The 22666-nt window shown below is 40.3% G+C and overlaps 2 protein-coding genes across 2 annotated transcripts in view; one reads left to right on the top strand and one right to left on the bottom strand.

The window, feature by feature from the left end:
• The window catches only part of bmper (BMP binding endothelial regulator), a 41770-nt gene extending 40313 nt beyond the window's left edge, over window positions 1-1457 (top strand). Inside the window, exon 14 of the mRNA XM_067449393.1 lies at window positions 305-1457. Coding sequence (XP_067305494.1) covers window positions 305-486 — 182 coding nt within the window. The 3' untranslated portion in view covers window positions 487-1457. The remainder of the gene's footprint in view (window positions 1-304) is intronic.
• A 1200-nt stretch (window positions 1458-2657) lies between these two features.
• Window positions 2658-22666, bottom strand: part of si:ch73-341k19.1 (uncharacterized) — a 30046-nt gene continuing 10037 nt past the window's right edge. Inside the window, exons 4-10 of the mRNA XM_067449433.1 lie at window positions 20559-20727; window positions 15250-16457; window positions 12731-12899; window positions 12242-12585; window positions 8500-8668; window positions 4891-5734; window positions 2658-3682 (exon numbers count right to left, since the gene is read on the bottom strand). Of these exons, the coding sequence (XP_067305534.1) occupies window positions 5226-5734; window positions 8500-8668; window positions 12242-12585; window positions 12731-12899; window positions 15250-16457; window positions 20559-20727 (2568 nt within the window). The 3' untranslated portion in view covers window positions 2658-3682; window positions 4891-5225. The remainder of the gene's footprint in view (window positions 3683-4890; window positions 5735-8499; window positions 8669-12241; window positions 12586-12730; window positions 12900-15249; window positions 16458-20558; window positions 20728-22666) is intronic.

Genomic DNA, 22666 nt, shown 5'->3' with positions numbered 1-22666 from the left:
AACACATGTGCCATTAATTGTTTACTTGTTTGTTTATATCCATAATTAATTGATATCTGATTCCCTTAAAAGAAACAACAGGAATCGAGGAAACTTCACCTGCACGTATTTATTGCAGTCACACTGATTAAAAGTTACCGAATCGATTTCAAGTCACTGAATCGTTTCGGATCGTATCGTTCTAAATGAACCAATATCGTCCCTGAATCGAATCGACAACCTCAAATCGTGATACGAATCGAATCGTTGTTAAAACGAATCGTTACACCCCTAGTGACGAGTGTTGTCTCTTTTTCCGCCACAGGCACGCACTGCAAACATGGAGCCGTTTATGACACATGTGGACCCGGCTGCACTAAAACCTGCCAAAACTGGAACGAGGTGGGCCCCTGTAGCAGGCCCTGCGTGGCCGGATGCCATTGCCCCGCCAGCCTGGTCATGTCTGAGGGCCACTGCATTAAACCCACATCCTGCCCCGGCCGATGACCCACACAAGAGCCGCTCGAGGCCCAAACACTGAGGCCAAACTGGGCCGAGACACTCACAGACGGCCCTGCTTTCGGGTCTCTCCACCGAAGTGCCTTACGACCTCTGGAACACACACTCAGGCCTCACGCTTCCAGCTGAAACCAGAGCGGTGTGGAGTACATGAACACTAGTATTATCCATTTATTGGGTCAGCCAGTATTTAACTCTCCATTGCTTTGACTGAAAGGGAAACTATTTATGTATTTGTTGTTTATTTTGTAAGTCGGGGACTCTGTGTGACTGTTCTAGCTATAAAGAGAAGTGTACTGTATTCGTCCAGCCGAGTGTTCACACTGCAAAAATGCTCTTCTTACACTTTAAAAAATGCTGGGTTAAAAACAACCCAAGTTGGGTTGGAAATGGACAAACCCAGAAATTGGGTTGTTTGATCCCTACACTTTAAAAAATTATTTATAAAAAAAGTTCCCTGGTTGCCTTAAAATTTTGAGTTCATTGAAATTAAAATTGAGTTTATACAATGAATTTTTTTTTAGATTCGACAACCTTTATTAAAATATTATAATAAGATTGTGTAAGCATATTGGGTAATTGTGTGTTTTATTTGTGATGACGCAGCCAAATTGTGCTATTTTCATGATTTATCACGTGTGGTTCAGATACAATCATATTTTGAGTTTCTATTTATTAAACAAATTTCCTTCATTGTATCAACTCATATTTTTAATTTCAATAAACTCAAAATTTTAAGGCAACCAGGTTACTTACTTTTTTAAGTTAAACCAACAAAAATCAACCAAATTTTTTTACAGTCTAGTAAATGGACTCATGCAAACAACCCAATTTCTGGGTTTGTCCATTTTCAACCCAACTTGGGTTGTTTTTAACCCAGCATTTTTTAGAGTGTATTTAGTTTTTTTTTTTTCTTGTTTCCAATCTAAATATCTAACAAATCTTAAATTAGGATTAATTTACTTGATAAGATAAGAAAATAATATAATGAAGTGAGTTTTTGCTTAAAACAGGCAAAATGATCTGCCAGTGGGGTGAGAAAAATAATCTTATTTCTGTTTGGGACGGAAACAAGAAACAAGATTTCAATCAGAAATAAGATTATTTTTCTCACCCCATTGGCAGATCATTTTGCCTGTTTTAAGCAAAAACTCTCTTCATTTAGATTTTATTTTCAACAAAACGAGAACAAATATCTCATGTGGTTTTACTAATCTAGTAAATGCATCTTGAGTTAAGAATTGTCAGATATTTAGACTGGAAACAAGACAACATGACTGAGGAAGAAGAGCAGTGTCTGCAGTGCACTGATGTGTGTGTGTGTGTGTGTGTGTTAACTGTGCATATCATGTGACACAGTAAGATATTATATATGACCAGTATAAAGCTTGTATACTTTTTCAGAAATAAGCAAGTTTTTCTTTGAAAGTATTAGTCACAGCTCAGGTGTATCATGTGAGGATCCAGGATCATCGGGATGCAGAACGAGTTAGCCCAAACAGAGCTAAAGCCAAAAATCTACTTCATGTTATGTAAATTATGGCAAGAAAATATGACACGGTACATAAAAATGGTAAATTGATAAATTGTTGCAATACTGAACTGAGCGTTAAGTGTATTGATTGTTTTACAAGCCTCTAGTTCAGTAGTGTTACACACACACACACACACACACACACACACACACACACACACACACACACACACACACACACACACACACACACACACACACACACACACACACACACACACACACACACACACACACACACACACACACACACACACACACAGATTTATAAGCCTTTTTAAATGTCCTCATATTTCACCCTCTCCTGTAATACCTGTGTCATACCCATGGCATTATACATTTACATTTTACATTTAATCATTTAGCAGACACTTTTATCCAAAGCGACTTACAAAAAAGGGGAGAGCAATAGAAGCAACGAAACAAACAAAGCCAACAACCTGTAAGAGCTGTAAGAAATCTCAATTAATTAGCACAGTACACAACTGTTTTTTTTTTTTTTTTTTTTTTTATAGCCAGCTACAACAAATACTCACGTACGGAGAATACAGAACACTGGATTTGGATAGCTAAGATACACATTTGGGTCCTCATATGTCTGTCACACACACACACACACGTTAAATAAATCGAATATTTTTGTTTATTAAAGGGAGATTTAATGCATAATGTACTTGCTGCTGACCTTTTATGATTCAGTTAAGCCATATGCAACATATGTGTTACCCAAGGCTTATTGTCTACCTCTGGTGTAAAAGGGTCTTTACATTTGCTCAAAAAGACATTTTTTGACACGTAAAAAAACCCCCAGACAAACTAGCCCAACCCAGGTGAAAAGAGTAACGCACCCCTTTACTTTTCTTACAAAGTAACACAACATCGTAATGTTTTACTTTTCAAAGTCACTTTCCCAACACTGCAAACCAGTCACCAAGTATGGAACCTTGAGAGACCGGCCTTTCCTATGATATAGGAAGAGGTTTTGTCAAGATTAGAAAAGATTTTTATTCTAAAGTAGTTAAAATAAATGTTGTAACATGAAACATGACTCCGCCCACTAAGGGAGGAGCCTGCTAGAAGAAATCCGAGTACCGTTTCCTCGGTAACAGTCTGATTTCAAAACGGTTTTCACAGGATGGATTTTGAGTTTGTACGCTTTTGAATGATACCTAATTTATGAGGATTACTAAAATATAGGATACGGAAAAAAGGCCGTGGAACAAAGAGCACCAAGCGTCCCACCTGTAAGGGGTTTTAAAGTAACAGCAATTCATCAATCATTGATAAACCATTGACATTCCAGTTCAACATTTTGGATTTATTTTATTCAAAACCGGCCTATGCCTGCAGCTGTTCATGTTTTCCCGGTCACGAGTCGTTTTAATGGGATGCTTGAGACATGAGGAAACTGAGGACAGAACAACTCTAACATATTGCACACAATGAGCATCAGGGGCCACTGATATCTCCAGAACCATCGGTTACTGCAGTGCCAGTTTGTTGTGGGTCAGAATCAGCTTCTCTTTTGGGTTGATGTCTCATATTTTTGGAACGACTACTGTTGGCTTTAGTGTTGTGCGGGCTCAACCCCTTCCTCTGCTTCTGGCTAGTTTCCAAGAGCCAATTCTTCATTTAAAGGGGCAGTGCACCCTGAAATATAATTAAAGCCATCTTTTACTCCCCCTGCTGCTGATTTAATGCCCTATGTCCTTCTATCCCTTTCGGACCTCAAAAGCAGTCATTTTACGCGCTTCGTCCTATAATGGCAGTGGATAGCGAGGCATACTGTAAGGTTCTGGGAGAAATAAACTATTATTCAGTCCAAACACTGAGCTCAGCCGTTAGTCTTTTATTATTATTAGGTTTTATTATTAGTATTGTATTATTACCTTTATAGAAAAGACGAGAGTGGCGTTTGTTTTCCTTTTGAGCCTGATTTCTCAAAATGTTGCGTGTGTGTTTATCTTGGATGTACTGAGCCTCAGTGTTTGGACTGAATAATAGTTTATTTCTCCCAGAACCTTACAGTATGTCTCCTGGACACTTCCCAAATATATGGCACGCATCTCACTGTATCACTGAGAAATACTTTTGTATAATTTTTGTCATGTTTTACCATGGTCGCTATCCACTGCCATTATAGGACCAAGCACGCAAAATTACTGCTTTTGAGGTCCGTAAGGAATAGAAGGAGATAGGGCATTAAATGAACAGCAGGGTGAGTAAAACAAGGCTTTAAAGGGTTAGTTCACCCAAAACTGAAATGTCTGTCATTAACTCCTCTCCCTAATGTCGCTCCACACCCGTAAGACCTCCGTTCATCTTCACACACAGTTTAAGATATTTTATATTTAGTCCGAGAGCGTATGCAGTCTATGCACAGTCTATTTGGCAATTTGACACGCGATCCAAACTGCTGAAATCATGTGACATTGGCGATCCGAATCATTGATCGATTCACTGATTCATAACCATTTGAATCTTTATTTGAGGATTGAACACAAACGCGGAAGAGAAGCCAATGCTGAATAAAGTCGTAGTTTTTGTTATTTTTGGACCCAAATGTATTTTGGATGCTTCAAGAGACTCTAATTAACCCACTGATGTCTCATATGGACTACTGTGATGATGTTTTTATTCCCTTTCTGGACATGGACAGTATAGTGTGCATACACTTGCATACGCTCTCGGACTAAATATAAAATATCTTAAACTGTGTGTGAAGATGAACAGAGGTCTTACGGGTGTGGAGCGACATTAGGGAGACGAGTTAATGACAGAAGATTCATTTCTGGCTGAACTAACCATAAAATTTCATTTCAGGGTGAACTGTCCCTTTAAGAAATAAAGAGACTCACCTTTGCAAACAGGCAGGATGTTCTACTTTTTTTGGCAGTGCCAATTCACCAAGAACATAATGTGTGACGTTTGATGTATAATACAAGTAGTTGGGGCCGCCAATGGTATCAAGGTTATGTGACACCTTCATGTTAAAGGACAACTCCGGTGAGAAATGCCCCTAGGGGTAATGAACAGATGGTCAGTGAGTAGATCGTTCTCTGGGATGCGTTTTCATGAAATCGAATGTAAAGAGTTTTATCTCTAAACACCCAATGTGACCCAATGGACTATGTTGTCCTTTAAGTCTGTTTTTGCTCTTTAAAGCATTGTTCTTTTCCCCGCCAAATGATTTTTACTCCATCTCAGTCAACATGTCCTCTGATAAGACTTCACTAGGAGCAGCAGCACAGGTGAAGTCTACTGAGCTTAGAGACACACACTGTGTAACCAAAAGTTCACTTCTTGGTGCCATTTCAACACAGATAACCTTGTGGGATGTATCCCAAGTTGAGGCTATGGGATGCATGGCTTCATGATGTTTCCGCTTAATGTGGATCTTTAAGTTTTTGGAATTGAGACTGACCCTGCAGTGAGGACACTGCACAGAGATTTGCTTTCTTTGAGCAATCACTGGCTGAGCTGCTAACTCCACTGGATGCGGTGCTGGTTGCAGTAAAGGAGGTTCTTGTAGTAGACAATCAACAGGTTTTGGTTCTGTTTCCGCAGTGCCAGTAGCTATAGGATGAGTGCTGTAAAGATGCCTTCTTAGGGCACCTTGATTGAAGTAGGTCTGTGGACACTGGCAGCAGTGAAAATGTCTGGCCTTTTCACCACAGCTGTTACAGCTGTATATTACATAATCTACAACAGGGTAAAAAACAACAACAGTGTTAGTAGACATTTCCCAAAATATGACCTTACCTGATACATTGGTATCACTTTAGAATAGGCACTGCAAAAAAATGTCAAAAAATGAAAAAATTCTTGTTTCCAGTCCAAATATCACACATTTTTAAATCAAAATGCATTTACTAGATAAGTAAAATGAAATTAGATATTTTTTCTTGTTTTTTGGGAAAAAATATCTAAATGAAGTGAGTTTTTGCTTAAAACAGGCAAAATGATCTGCCAATGGGGTGAGAAAAATAATCTTATTTCTGATTGGGACGGAAACAAGAAACAAGATGTCAATCATTTCAATTTTTCTCACCCCATTGGCAGATCATTTTGCCTGTTTTAAGCAAAAACTCACTTCATTTAGATTTGATTTTTAAGAAAGCACGGAAACATTTCTTATGTCGTTTATCTAGTAAATGCATCTTGATTTAAGAATGGTAAGATATTAAGACTAGAAGTAAGAAGAGCAAGTTTTTAACATCAGAAAATTCATTGCAGAACAAACTAACAATGAAGCAAGGTGAGAAATTACCGGTAGCTTGTGGCAAATATGCCCCCAAATTCAAAATAAGGGGGCAAAAAATGCCCCTGCACAATTAAAATCTATCACAGCTGCTGCAATTAAAGTGAAATGAGAAGTGTTGTTGGCAGCATTACATTTAGATCTGCTCATGTTGTATTAGAGTTACTGTTGTGTGTTGTTTTTGCAGCATTGTAATCAATCACACACACACACACGTGTCTGTTGAGCTTATGAATGCAATGGCCATTCAGAGGAGTTCCTGTCTGTGTTGTCAGAGTACGACGTGTTGTTTTCCCACTTTTTTTTTTTAATGCATTCTATTAAAAGTCATTATAGTAATTACATGTGTACCACCTTTGAGCAGAATTAAATAATGGCATGTCAGAAAAAATGCTCTTACAAAAGGTAAAAAGTAACTCTGGAAAACAATGGAAAAGTTAACATTCAATTATTTTACATAATTTTTTAATCTTGATTAAAGTTAAGTTTTGAAAACAACTGCTCATGCTTCCTTAGCTCATAATAGTTCAACCAAAGTTAACATAAAACAGTTGTTCTAAAACTTGTTTGGTCACCCCCAAGTTTTTCAAACATAAAAAAAAACTGCCGGCATTAAAGTGATAGTTCACCCAAAATTGAGCCTGTGATGTTTATCTGCTGACCCCCAGGGCATCCAACATGTCGGTGTGTTTGTTTCTTCAGGAGAACACAAATGAAGATTTTTAACTCTACCGTTGCTGTGTGAGAGCCATAATGATGTGAATGGGGAACAATTCTACAAGAGCAAAAAAAACATGCTTAGACAACACACACACAAACCCTGCTGCTCATGACGACACACTGATGTCTTAAGACACGAAACGATCAGTTTCTGTGAGAAACACAACAGTATTTATGTTATTTTTTACCTCATATCAGACGAATCTCATCTAGTGTTCCCATCCGCTATTACTTCTGTCTGATCAGGTCAAACTGGCGCAATCATAGATATACATACATATCTATAGATGCCTCATTCGGCCGATCCGCGCTGAAACTAATGAGGATTTAATATATATATATACAGGGAGTGCAGAATTATTAGGCAAGTTGTATTTTTGAGGATTAATTTTATTATTGAACAACAACCATGTTCTCAATGAACACAAAAAACTCATTAATATCAAAGCTGAATATTTTTGGAAGTTTTAGATTTTTTAGTTTTAGCTATTTTAGGGGGATATCTGTGTGTGCAGGTGACTGTTACTGTGCATAATTATTAGGCAACTTAACAAAAAACAAATTTATACCCATTTCAATTATTTATTTTTACCAGTGAAACCAATATAACATCTCAACATTCACAAATATACATTTCTGACATTCAAAAACCAAACAAATCAGTCAGAGGTGTTTACGATTATAGCTCAACAGCGCTCGAAGCGTCACATTTTTTACATTTCAGTACCGATTTGGTATCGCGGTCGGTACTTTTGACAACACTAGTTAGAGATAGTTTTTATTCCTCAGATATATTAGTGAGCAGAACTGTGTCCAACACTCGTAATGAATCCTCATCTGAGAATGATTTCTGAAGGATCATGATCACTGAAGACTGGAGGAACCATCCTGAACATACATTAAATGTAATAATATATCACAATACACATTTTTTTCTTTATTTTTGATCAAATAAATGCAGTCTTGATGAGCAGAAGAAACTTCTTTCAAAAACATTACAAATAGTAATGTGTCCACATTTTTGGCCTGTACTGTATATATATATATATATAATGATCGCGCCAGTTTGACCTTATACTTAACATAAATACTGTTGTGTTTCTCACAGAAACCGATCGTTTCTTAAGACATCAATGTGTCGTCAGGAGCAGCAGGGTTTTTGTACATGTTGTCTAAGCATGTTTTTTTTTTAACTCTCATAGAATTGTTACCCATTCACATCATTATGACCGGCACACAGCAACGGTTGAGTTAAAAATCTTCATTTGTGTTCTCCTGAAGAAACAAACACACCTACATGTTGGATAACCTGGGGGTCAGCAAATAAACATCACAGGCTCATTTTTGGGTGAACTATCACTTTAACATTAACTAAGATTAATAAACGCAGAATTTTCACTGATACGTTCACAACATATGTGTACTACATTAACTATTACAAACCTTAATATAAAGTATTACACAAACACAATATATGCTCACTCACCTCCATATTCCACCGCCCTCAGTTTATGCCCAGCTATATGGGCCATTATTTGTTTGTATTTTCTGGGTTTACAGACGTCAGGAGAGCAGAAGGGGCAAGTGAATAAAGAAGCATCTGCTTGGCAGCATTGAGGCCGAGGCTCTTGCCCTCTCGGCTTAATTGTGATGTGCTGAATACATAAGAAGAAAAAAAAGTCAGTTCCTCTCAACAGTATCATGAAAACTCCGACAGGAGGATGTTAGTGAACCTAAAACATTATTTCGTAAGATGAAAATGAACAGCACTGAGGAGAAATGCCAACAAGCAAGTATGCAGCTTTGTAGTATTTATGAAACGGCAGAGTTATGGAAAGTATACAAGTCTTAACTCAAAGAGTTTTGGCAAGATATAGCAAAAAGAATGGGAGTTACTTGAGGTAAGGACCAGATGATTTTTTCCATTATGTCCTGATACATAAAACCATAGAATCCACTCTTATCCAAAGAGAGTGTACTTTCTTTTTCACATGGTTGTTATTGGAGTGCCAGGGAGTTGAATAGAAGGTAAAACAGACAAACCAGGGAATATAAGGTGATGAAAGAGATCGCTGGAGACTGGAGAACAAGTCAGACAATCCTCAGGTAAAAGACTGAAGGAGAATAAACTTTCCAAATCTGAAGAGAGGGCAAGCAGTCTGAGCTTCCAGGTTGTTCTTTTACCGGAGGAAGGTCATAAACGGCGTAAGCATAAACCGGTCGACACTGTTTTTTGTCTCTTATTTTGCCTCTTATGAAATACATTTACGCATTTAAGGACATATATCAAAAACATAGACTCCTTTAAGAGCCAGAAGATTATAAAGATGTGTTCTCATCTCAGTCAGCAGAAGTAGAAGAGGTTCAGTCAGAACGCTGCATCTGGAACTGATGAGGGATAATATGAGCCGTAAATCTCCCGCTGACTCGCTTTATTAACATCACAACTGACTAACATTAGGAGTACTCCGAGTCAGATATACGGACATTATTATCGTCACTACAAGGAAATAACCCGGTTTATTAATAAAGTCATGTAATTGGGGTTTACTTGCGTTGTCAGTTTACTGGTTTGCATGTAAAGGGGAAAACTGATTATTTCAATAAGCTGATATTGGCGAGTTACCAGTTTATGGTGTGCATGTAAATGTTCCCAATGAGGGTAGCTTTTGAAGTAGATCTGATGAGGGTGGTAATGATTTGCAGGTGCAGGGGATCAGCTGTAGCTCCTGATGCCGTGGATGAATCCTCAAGGAGCTGGATGAGAAGGATGGTTCTAGTGGAAGGTAGAAAGTAGGTTTGGGTCCAGGATGTCATCCCGAGATACCCAAGATCTTTCTTCGGGGCCATATCCTTCCCAGTCCACCTGGTACTTCAAACAACGAAGGAGTCCAGGAGGTCTCTGGCTTTGTAGGCAAGCCTGTCATCCAGGATGAGCAGCAAGGGGATTTGTCAGGATTCTGGCTGGGGTAGTAGTTGGGGGAAATGGATCTTTAGGCATCATTGTGACTCTTTTGGCATTGCACAGCCCATTGCAGACCCTCCCGCTCTCTCTGAAATAATGATCCATAGATAGGACATTTGATAGTGACAAGGGGCCAAGGGAACAGGGTTTTTGATAGCCAAGCACACACCAAAAGAAAGTGAATTTTGTTGAATGCTGATGGAGAGTTCTGTGCATACTTGGCCAAGGACAGGAATAGACTCCATTGGTTTTGGTGGAGATGGCCGAAGTTAGTTGCCGATCTCCTGTATCTTAAGTTCTGTCTGTTGTTCTAGGTTGGAAACCCTGACAAGAAACTGACCGTCATGCTCAGGAGTTTAAAGAAGTCTTTCCATACATAGCAAGTGAACTGGGGACCTCTCTGACACAATATCCTCAGGGATTCCGTGATTGTAAAACGTGGATAAACAGAAGTTTGGCCATCTCCATAGTGGTGGGCAAGAGCTTGAGGGAAACCAATTATCAGGCCTTGGAAAACCTGTTGACAGTGACTAGAACACTATCAGGTGTATCCGTCTGAAAGTTGAAGATCTGTGATCAAGTTGACTCCCAGGCGTGGCCAAGGACGACGAGGGATGGGTAGAGGAAGGAGCTTCCCGGATGTTAAAGAGAAAGTTCTCCCAAAATTGAAAATTAGCCCATGATTTACTCACCCTTAAATCATCCTTGGAATAAAAGTTGAGTTATATGGCTAATCCAAGCTGTAAAATGGGAGGGATTGTTGTTCTGTTTTTGAAGTCCATAAAAATGCATCTGTCCATCAAATAACGTGCATCACATGGCTTCGGGAGGTTAAAAAAGGCCTTTGTTAGTGAAAGGCACAATCAACACTTTTCCACGGAAGCCGATTGGCCAGAACATTAATCCAGAAAGTTTTAAATTTGGATATTTTTCTTACACAAATGCAACGATTCGCTTCAGAAGGCCTTTATTAACCTCCCGGAGCAATGTGAAGCATGTTATTTGATGGACAGATGCATTTTTATGGACTTAAAAAACAGAACAACAATCCCTGCCCTTTTAAAGCTTGGATTAGCCAGGACTTTTTTAATATAACTCCACTTTTACAGGCTCTGGTTCCTTCTGAGGTTAGTTGAGGGAATTGAGACGAGACAAGGTGATACTAATGGCCCCTGGATGATACAAGATTAAATAAGAGGCCGCCGCAATGAGCTTGCTGTGGATTCAGTCGACAAGCTTCACTAAGATACTCCAGATTCCGATGATTAGTTAATAATGCATTCAGCCAATGCTGCTACTCTTCCATCATGAGCTTGGTGACTAGTAGTTCTCGGTTGACATACTCTGCCAGGGAAAGCTTTCAGGAGAAAAAGGCAAATGGATGGAGCCTGGAAGATATCCCCTGCTGCTAAGAGAGGACTGCTCCCATGCCACTAGTGGAAGAGTCTACTTCAACCACAAAAGGCTTGTTAAGGGTCAGAATGGATAAGAAGCGAGCAGAGCAGATGTAAAGGCTTGCTTGAGTCGCTGGAAGGTGTGGGAGGCCTCGAATGTCCATGAAACCTGCACTAGTATTTGACAAAAGTTTCTTAATGATGGTTTGAGTGGGCCAGGAAACAAAGGCTTCTACCTTCCCCTCATCCATTTGGGTTCCCTAGGGGCTGATGTTATAGCACAGGGTTGCGTTCCACTCCACTTTTAGATACGCACTCGCAAACTTCCCCTCGGGTAATCCAAGCCGAAATTTTGAAGTGTGTTCCACTTCGTAAACTTTATATGGACAGACCCCCTTCAATTTTGACAGAGGGAGCGAGTCTACTTCATATGTACACTTCAGGCAGCTCCATATACCACAATTCAACGCAAATGTGACAACAACGCAGATCTAGTAGATCTAGTTTAATTTAACACCACCAAAAAACAACTCTATGATATATTAATAATTATTTTGTATCCAAACACACTTATATACAAAATCAGGACTTGCATCTCGGTTCACTCAATGACTGTGAGATCAGATCTCTGTGTGGACCATAAAATATGTTGTCAGACATAACTCAAAATCTCACTGGATTATAACAATTAATGTCAAAAGGAAAGTTTGGAGGACTGAAATGATATTTCCTGTTGGCAAAATGTAACATACTTTTGCACATCACTGTAAATCCTATTCTTTTACAACAAACTGCTTGTCAATGGCACATTGCATAGCTTCATGATGCATCTTCTCAATGAGTTTCTAATTTTTACAATTCAAACTCACCCTATGATGGCACTGAGCAGAAATCTGCCTTCTATTAATCGCTGGAGGAGCTGTTAATTGAAATGGTTGAGATGTTGGTTGTTGGGAAGGAGGTTCTTGTTGTGGTTGAGATGTTGTTTGTTGGGAAGGAGGATCTTCTTGTGGTTGAGATGTTGGTTGTTTAGAAGGAGGTTCTTGTTGTGGGTCACTTACGGTTTGTGGTTTTAAAGTGCAAGCTATGGGATGACTGTTGCAAAGATGCTTTTTTAGAGTAGCTTTATTGATGTAAGTCTTGGGACACTGGCAGCAGTGAAAATGTCTGGCCCTTTTGCCACAGCCGATGTTACAGCTGTAAATAACATGATCTAAAACAGAGCACATTTGTATTAGCACAACATTAACCAAGAGTTATAAATGCTATAAAAGTATTTTCAGTTCATAACGTGTTAACTACATTAGTTTCTATTACAGCATTATTATAAAGTGTTCCCAAAGAAACTGTGCGCTCACCTCCATATTCCACCGCCCTCAGTTTATGCCCAGCTATATGGGTCATTATCTGATGGTACTGTCTGGGCTTACAGACGTCAGAAGAGCAGAAGGGGCAAGTGAATAAAGAAGCATCTGCATGGCAGCGTCGAGGCCGAGGCTCTTGCCCTCTCTGCTTAATTGTGATGTGCTGAATACACAAGAAAATTCACTGTCAGTTACACAAAATAACTATAAACTTTAACCTAAATATGTTCCCTTTCAGTAGGTCACATTCGACAAGTCACTTCTAGGAGCCCCTATCACCTTCGAGGTATAGAGAACGGGCCAATGACTTGCGGTGTGAGATTTGCACACACAGTGTGGGTATAAAGCAGAAGTGATTGCAACCCACTGTTGTCATTTACTTCAGAGTTAAACACGGTGTCGATGAAGAAGACTACTCCTGCTTCAGCAGAGAGAGAAAGAGAGGGAACAAGAGAAGAGGCTTCTTTGAGTGCTGGGAGAGATGGCACGATCTCACTGATACAGTGATAAACTGCTGTTTTAACACTCATTGTTGTTTTGGTGAGCGCGTTCCCAATGGTGAGTGCATACACAGGCTGCACTACTCTCCTGTGTTTTGCCGTAGTCATTCCTAGGTGATTTAAAAAAAGCTTTCTTCTAAAAGAGCAGCGCGCGGGTGTGACACCACATTTTTTTCAAGGTGCCGCCAAACCTTCAGTCCGTGGTCGGACTCTTCATTGCTATGGGCAGGAGTTCCCCTACAACGCCTGTTTTAAGTGTCGGCTTGCTGAGCCATTCCCTTCCTCATGGAATGGATATGTGCGTTTATATGCTCCAGTCGAGTTCCCCAGAATAGCGAACCCTGTCGTGTCCTCCGCAACCCACGGCAGTCAGACGTGGTGGAGCGTCTGACGCCAGGTCTAACACTTGTATGCTTTGGTGGAACTTGTGTTAGGCTGGGTTCCATATTTTGTGAACCCCACAGCGATCCCATATGTGTGTTCCTCCCCGGTACGGCTCCCTACCGCGAGCCTGTGTCTTTCCTGACTCAGTGCTTCAGTATCGAGTTGCTCAACTGCCTACAATGGCCGGGGCCACCCCTGGGACTTCCATATGTTGTACATGCCCACGGCCAATCCATACGTGTATTCTCCACATGGTAACTCCCTCTGGGCATGATTCCGCAGCGTTATCCAATAGTCTGCTAAGTGGGTCTTGCAGAACAGCAGCGTGACTCTCCCTACAGGAATTTCCCCGCCCAGTACAGACGGGGTCTGTGGGGCTCTAGCAGGGCGCTGGTAGTGGTAGTAAATGTGGTGTTTTCCAAAAGGGATCCTAATTCGTCGGTGACGTCCGACGTACGTTGAACGTGACCAACTGAAAGGGAACGTCTTGGTTACGAATGATAACCCTCGTTCCCTGAAGGAGGGAACGGTGACATACGTCCCATCGCCACAGTTGTACCATCTGTACAACAGCTGTACCATCTGTACCACAGCTGTACCATCACTGCAGGCAGAGTCACTAGTTCGCCTCCTCAGTAAAAAACAACTGTTCGTTGCAATCGCTTCCGCTTTATACCTGCACTGCGAGACGGAGCGCGAGATGCATATCTCGCATGCCAATAGTCATGATACATTCTCTACATCTCAAAGCTGATAGGGGCCCCCATAAGTGATCCTAATGTGTCGGTGATGTCCGACGTACGTCTCCATTATAATAATAATGCGTTCGATTTATATAGCGCTTTTCAAGGCACTCAAAGTGCTTTACATAGAATCTCCTCAACCACCAGTGTGCAGTATCCACCTGGATGATGCGACGGCAGCCATATTGCGCCAGAACGCTCACCACACACCAGCTTATGGTGGAGAGGAGACCGAGTGATGAAGCCAATCAGGATATGGGGATTATTAGGAGGCCATGATGGACAGAGGCCAATGGGCAAATTTGGCCAGGATGCCGGGGTTACACCCCTACTCTTTTTTCGAAAGACATCCTGGGATTTTTGATGACCGCAGAGAGTCGGGACCTCGGTTTAACGTCTCATCCGAAAGACGGTGCTCTTTGTCAGTATAGTGTCCCCATCACTATACTGGGGTGTTAGGACCCACACAGACCATAGGGTGAGTGCCCCCTGCTGGCCTCACTAACACCTCTACCAGCAGCTCCTGGTTTTCCCAGTTGGTCTCCCATCCAGGTACTGACCAGGCTCAGCCCTGCTTAGCTTCAGTGGGAAACCAGTCTTGGGCTATAGGGTGATATGGCTGCTACTCCATTCCCTCCTTCAGGGAACTAGGGTTACCATGCATAACAGAGACGTTTAAATACACCTTCTAGAATCTGCAAAATGTTAATTATTTTAACAAAATAAGAGGGATCAAACAAAATGCATGTTCTTTTTTCCCCGAATAAGGTATTTTACATAAAAGATGTTTACATATAGTCCACAAGACAAAAAAAGGCTGAGGGTACAAAATTGACCCTGTTCAAAAGTTTACATACCATTGATTCTTAATACTATGAGACATTACCTGGATTATCCATGACTGCTTTTTTTGCTGCAAAGGTTTTGTTGGTTGTTGGGAAGAAGTATCTTGTTGTGGTTGAGATGTTGGTTGTTGGGAAGGAGGATCTTTTTGTGGTTGAGATGTTGGTTGTTGGGAAGGAGGATCTTTTTGTGGTTGAGATGTTGGTTGTTGGGAAGGAGGATCTTTTTGTGGTTGAGATGTTGGTTTTTGGGAAAGAGGATCTTGTTGTGGTTGAGATGTTGGTTTTTGGGAAAGAGGATCTTGTTGTGGTTGAGATGTTGGTTTTTGGGAAAGAGGATTTTTTTGTGGTTGAGATGTTGGTTGTTGGGAAGGAGGATCTTTTTGTGGTTGAGATGTTGGTTTTTGGGAAAGAGGATCTTGTTGTGGTTGAGATGTTGGTTTTTGGGAAAGAGGATCTTTTTGTGGTTGAGATGTTGGTTGATGGGAAGGAGGATCTTTTTGTGGTTGAGATGTTGGTTGTTGGGAAGGAGGATCTTTTTGTGGTTGAGATGTTGGTTGTTGGGAAGGAGGATCTTTTTGTGGTTGAGATGTTGGTTTTTGGGAAAGAGGATCTTGTTGTGGTTGAGATGTTGGTTTTTGGGAAAGAGGATCTTGTTGTGGTTGAGATGTTGGTTTTTGGGAAAGAGGATCTTTTTGTGGTTGAGATGTTGGTTGTTGGGAAGGAGGATCTTTTTGTGGTTGAGATGTTGGTTTTTGGGAAAGAGGATCTTGTTGTGGTTGAGATGTTGGTTTTTGGGAAAGAGGATCTTGTTGTGGTTGAGATGTTGGTTTTTGGGAAGGAGGATCTTTTTGTGGTTGAGATGTTGGTTGTTGGGAAGGAGGATCTTTTTGTGGTTGAGATGTTGGTTGTTGGGAAGGAGGATCTTCTTGTGGTTGAGATGTTGGTTGATGGGAAGGAGGATCTTCTTGTGGTTGAGATGTTGGTTGATGGGAAGGAGGATCTTCTTGTGGTTGAGATGTTGGTTTTTGGAAAACAGGGTCCTGTTGTGGTTGAGATGTTGGTTGTTGGGAAGGAGGTTCTTGTTGTGGGTCACTTACGGTTTGTGGTTTTAAAGTGCAAGCTATGGGATGACTGTTACAAAGATGCTTTTTTAGGGTAGCTTTATTGATGTAAGTCTTGGGACACTGGCAGCAGTGAAAATGTCTGGCCATTTTGCCACAGCCGATGTTACAGCTGTAAATAACATGATCTAAAACAGAGCACATTTGTATTAGCACAACATTAACCAAGAGTTATAAATGCTATAAAAGTATTTGTCACTGTTAGTTCATACATGGACAAAAGTATTGGGACACCTGACCATTACACCAACAGGGACTGTACATTCTGAATACACAGGCATCAAAATGGAGTTGGTCCCCTTTGCAACTATAACAGCTTCCACTCTTCTGGGAAGACTTTCCACAATAAACTTGAAAGGTTGTTGTGGATTCATCCAGTAGAGCATTTGTGGGGTCAGGCACTGATGTTAGAGGAGAAGGTGTGGCTCTCGATCGCTGTTCCAGTTTATCCCAAAGGTGTCGAGGTCTGGGCTCTCTTCCACACCAAACTCATCAACCGTGTCTTTATGGACCTTCTTTGTGCACTGGGACACAGTTATGCTGGAATGGATAATGGTGGAAGTTGGAAGCACAGCATTGTCCAAATGTGTTAATAGGCTGAAGCATTAAGATTTCCCTTCAGTGGAATTGAGACGCCCAACCTCTGAGAAACATCTCCACACCATTATCCCTCCTCCAGCCATCTTTACAGCCATGTATGAATAAGCCATGTATAAATAAAGTTGATTGATTGATTGAGGAGAACGCCTCGCCCCTTAATCAATCAATCAACTTTATTTATATAGCGCTTTTACAATGACGATTGTTTCAAAGCGGCTTCACAGTGTTAAACAGAACAATATTACAACAAATATTGTATTCTCAGAGAAGTTTAATTTAAGTGTGATCCATCGCTCCACAGAACAGGTTTCCATCCTCCAGACTCCAGTGGCGGCGTGCTTTACATAGAGCCCAGCAACGGGGTACCTGCATAAAAGTGGCTAAAACGGGTGGATTGTGATATTTCTAAAATTCACAGGGCGGATAATTAACTCATTGCAGGCAGGTAGTAGCGCGGATGAAAAATGTGCAATATTTGTATGTCTAAATTACAATTACACATATGCGACAACCATATGCCATTTGACCCATCACGTCACCACCAGTGCGACTTTTGTTGATGCTTCTCGTAGCCTAGTTGGAGCGAGCGTTGTAAGAGTAGCTATGGATAATAGGGCTGGGACGGTTGCCGTTTTACCACAATACCGTGGTCACGTGACGCCTACCGCGGGTCTGAGATCGTCTTCGCCATCACCGCAACAAAAAAAAAAAGGGTTTACATGCAGCCTTCATATTTTTTTTTGTTTCTTGAGTCGTTTTCATACATAATTTTGTGTATATCACAAGTTTTATTTTATCTTTCGTGTCTCAGATGTTTGTAAAATGCAGAGTAATGAGACAATTTAAGTTCACCGCTTGCTATTTCCCCAGTACACTGCAAACAAGGCTTTTCTAGTGTTGTTGTCCTGTTTTAAGTCCAAATATCTAAACATTCTTACATTAAGAAACATTTACTACATAAGCAAAAAAAATTATCTTGTTTTGGGGGAAATAACTTTAAATGAAGAGAGCAAAATAATCTGCCAATGGGGTGAGAATAATAATCTTGTTTTCTGTTTGAATTAAGATTATTTTTCTCACCCCATTGGCAGATTATTTATCTTATTTTAAGCAAAAACTCTCTTCATTTTGAGCTATTTTCCCCCAAAACAAGACAATTACTTTGGCTTGTCTAGTAAATACTTCGTAGGGTGCTTTCACATCTCTAGTTCAGTTCATTGGGTCCGAAACAAGGGCAAACAATTATACATGGTTGCATGTTTTAGCTTTTTTGGTTTCTTTTCACACCACACTCAGGCATGTGATTGGCTAAGGACAAAAAAGCAGGAAAATATACCATATTTTATAATATAGACCAACCCCACCCCCGCCGCGCCGAACAAACTGGTGGCGGTTCAATACGGACAGTAAAGCAGGACCCATAACAACTTATTTGAACAAAAAAATACATTTTATTGTAATAACTTTTTTGTACAGTATGAAAAATAACTAATTATTTGGTGGATGCATTTTTACCCAATTTTAATAGCTAAATGTGCAACATGCACATTTTCATGTCAAAAGAAGGCCTCAATTTTTCTATGACTCTTTAGCCTTTGTAGAAAGCTTTTTTAGAGCCTCTACACGTTTCTTTTGGAATTTGCGCCTGGCATGATAAATTAATCTATAATGACGAAATGGGGGTGCAAATCACATTTATTCCACAAGGTGGCGATGTCTGCTACACAATGATGAAGTGACGTTTCACTCATAGTTACCTCTGACAGAAAACGAAACAATAATAATTATAATCTGCAAAACTTGAAATGGCTCAGTGATTTACTTCAGAGAGCAAGAACTAAACACAATCAGATATTAGTGTCACTGTCACTGATGATGGATGTGGTCAAGAAGCTGTCAGTGAGCAAAATATTGATTTTGAAGACGTTGAAAATGAGTTGGAGAATATGCGTGAGATCGCGAATATGAGGCAGATGCTGAATATACTAGTAAACGAGCTCTGACGAGGAAATATGATGATGGTATTAAACATCTGCTCGAACTGAACCCTTCCAAGCTCCAAAAGGTAACGAAATAGGTTTTATTTTATTCTTCTGTAGCTGTTACTCTAACATCAGGAGTTGTATATATTATCGCGACAGGTAGAGGTCTAACGTTATCCATGTTAAATATAGAACCGGGTCCCCAATATGTAAGAATGTTTGGCGAAACAGTCATGCATTTAAGGGTTAAGCTATGGAATGGCTTCAGATGACTTTGTCACCCAAACTGACGTGAAAAAAGCGGGGGGCGCCGAAAAGCGCGCTGTTTGCATATATAGCTAGTGCTAGCAAAATACAAGTAATGTTAGCTGTCAAGTTAATGTTAAATGCAGCTTAAACATCCTGCCATAGTGGAAAATCAATCAAAATCGATCATCTAATCAATCGACAACAAAGTCAAATTAGTAACTTATAGGTTATATATAGACACAAGCAATAGTATACCCAGATCATCCGATCCGGTGATGTTCTTGTCACGATACAGTCCTTGTTGCCCATCCCGCGATCGTGGTTTCGACCCGGGTTACCATGGTGACGGCTGTGAGATGACGGTTTTTTTTTTACAGATCTGCATGATTTACGTAGGTCACATTTTCAGGTCGGAAAATCCGGAATTCCGGATTAATCCGGAAAAATCACATCCCTGCACACTGATTGCTTTGGTCCGAACCAGTTGAACCATGGCGTATTTGAATGACGTGTGGGAAAATTCCAACAGAAGAAGCAAAGCCAGCAAACTATAATAACCCTATGGAGAGACGACTGCGGGCTGGTTTTGTCCCTGGCCATAATCTACTACATTGTGTGTATTTATCACAGTATGCAAATAATACATTTCTATAATAAAGTGCGGATGCGACGTGAAAACAACATTCTAATGCACTGCAGACGGAGAACGCAACAAGGGCAACGCAGGCATTAATTATTCTCTGACCTGCTCATCTTCCGAAAATATTGCCAACGGTCTATCAGGTAATAATGTCATGTACATAATGTCAGCGCAGCTAACTACGGCAGCTGGTTAAGTCCAAAAATGATCAGTCGGATCACGTTCTCACCACAAACGAGCCGCTCCAGAGTTCGTTTGAAAGCGTACTCATCTCTTCAAGGAGGTCTCGGTATGCTTGTTTGGTCCGCTTTTGGTGCGCACCCGAGTGCGATTGCTGCTTTCACACCTGACCAAACGAACCGCACCAAAGAGGGAAACGAACTCTAGTACGATTCAACAGCACTAAATGAGGCAGGTGTGAAAGCACCCTTACACACCCTGAGCCTCAGCACTCGAGATCAGTTCGCTCTGCTTCCACTTTGTAATAATAACCTTTAGAGTTGACTGTGGAATAACTCAGGGATAACCTTCACAAACTGACTTACTGCAACAGTACCACGCTTGAGTTCGCTCTGAGCTCTTCAGAACAACACATCTCTACACAATTGTTTGTAAATGCAAGAATAAGTGCTTGATTTATACTCCTGTAGTCAGCTATTAAAAGCTGTGTCCCAATACTTCTGTCCATATAGAGTACCGTAACTATTACAGCATTAATATAAAGTGTTCCTAAAGAAACCGTGTGCTCACTCACTCACCTCCGTATTCCACCGCCCTCAGTTTATGCCCAGCTATATGGGTCATTATCTGATGGTACTGTCTGGGCTTACAGACGTCAGAAGAGCAGAAGGGGCAAGTGAATAAAGAAGCATCTGCATGGCAGCGTCGAGGCCGAGGCTCTTGCCCTCTCTGCTTAATTGTGATGTGCTGAATACACAAGAAAATTCACTGTCAGTTACACAAAATAACTATAAACTTTAACCTAAAATGTGTTTTCCCCACGTTTAACACCACTGATTAATATTACAAAAACAAACAAACAAACAAACGAACAAAGAAAAACACATTACCCAGTTGACTCAAGCTACATTATGTGGTGCATATAAAAGCAATTACATCTGGAAAGTGTTAAGCTAGCTATACTTTTAAGACTTTTTGAAAACATCGTGCTTAAATTGTTTAGAATACTGCCACTCAAGCATCCCGGAGATGTTTCTAATGGATTTATGCTGTCACTCTTAGTTCTGTCTCTTCATGCAATGCCAGACGGACTCAACAGCTATTTCCATCCCCATTTTGTTCTCTTCGACTCACTGGATGGAAATGCTGCTTTATTAGCAAATGTTTTATGCAATATACCCATTTTGCACAGAAGTAGGGCTGTGCAATATATCGAAATTATCGAAATATCGCAAATGTAAATATCGCAATATGCATATCGCAACGGCATGCAATATAATAGGCTACTACAACATTGTGAAAAGTGTCTGTTTTAGGTTGACGCCTACAGCAGAGAATAGACTGGACACGACTGTTACTTATGGGCAGTGTTGTAGTCGAGACCAGCTCATTCGAGTCCGAGTTCAGAGAGGGTCGAGTCCGAGTCGAGTCTGTCTGTCTGTCTGTGTGTCTGTCTGTCTGTCTATCTATCTATCTATCTATCTATCTATCTATATATCTATCTATCTATCTATCTATCTATCTATCTATCTATCTATCTATCTATCTATCTGTCCAGCCTAACTTTACAAAGCTGCTGTTTTTCTTAACCTGATCACCTGCTCCTCATCTCCCTCTGCTGACTTTTCTACCCTGCTGGTATATTAATCTCGAATCTGTTATAAAAACATGTTAAGAGATTATACATCTCATGACGTTATGAAGTTTGTGTATAATTATTCATAACATTCTAACTAGTAGAGATTATAAAAAGAAAGAAATTAAGTATTGAAACCGCCAGTAGGCGGCAGCGATTCACTGTTTTAATGAGTGAGCCACTTAAATCGTTCATTCACACAATTCGTTCAAAAGTCAGATTAATTTAGGAAGAAAACAAAAACCGATGTGAATACTTTTGTCACTGACAATTACAGACACTATTGAATTTTTTTTAGCAAAACAGACGGCTGCTTTGGTAACTTGTTATACCGATAGTTATAGCTAAATACATTGCAATTGATTAGCTAGCTAAATATATGTGGTGTGTACTTAGCTATTACACAGTATTCTCATTCCTCATTCTCAGTACATGCTTTATTTTTTTGCATCCCTCACTGACCAGCAGTTAATATAGTCCGCTGTGCAGCACTTTTCTTCATTTTTGGCGCGAACGTTTGCTCTCCCATTCAAACACCACTCGTGTTGTTTTGGTGAGTGCGCGACTCATTTGTTGAGCGTTACCAATCGGTTCAACGGAGGGGGAGTATTTTTTGTCCTATTTATTATGACAAACTCATATTTGATCAGGAAAAAAATTATTGTTTCAAAACAAATGAATTCTACATATTTTTCTTTTGATCTACTGTGATTTCCATGTTGAAATATTAGGAGGGTTGTAAATGAGGGATTTTAATGGGATTTGGTTACATTCCCCCCATAAACTACACCCCTGAGCCACGTGCAGTTGCGGTTTTGGACTCGGAAATAAGTCCGAGTCCTAACATGTTCGAGTACGAGTCTATTCCGAGTCCAAAGGCACACGAGTCCATGACGAGACCGAGGCCATTAAAATATGGTCTCGAGACAGAGTCCGAGACCGAGTCTCGAGTACAAATCACTGCTTATGGGACTTGCTTGATGTTAAAAAGAGTTATTAAACGCAAGAATTTGCGCAAAACAATAACTTACAGTCTCGTGCTATCTGACA

The sequence above is a fragment of the Pseudorasbora parva genome, chromosome 7 (genome assembly GCF_024679245.1).
Source record: "Pseudorasbora parva isolate DD20220531a chromosome 7, ASM2467924v1, whole genome shotgun sequence".
Classification (NCBI taxonomy): Eukaryota; Metazoa; Chordata; class Actinopteri; order Cypriniformes; family Gobionidae; genus Pseudorasbora; species Pseudorasbora parva.
The sequence above is the reverse complement of the archived record's forward strand: the minus strand, read 5'-3'. Positions and strand labels throughout refer to the sequence as shown.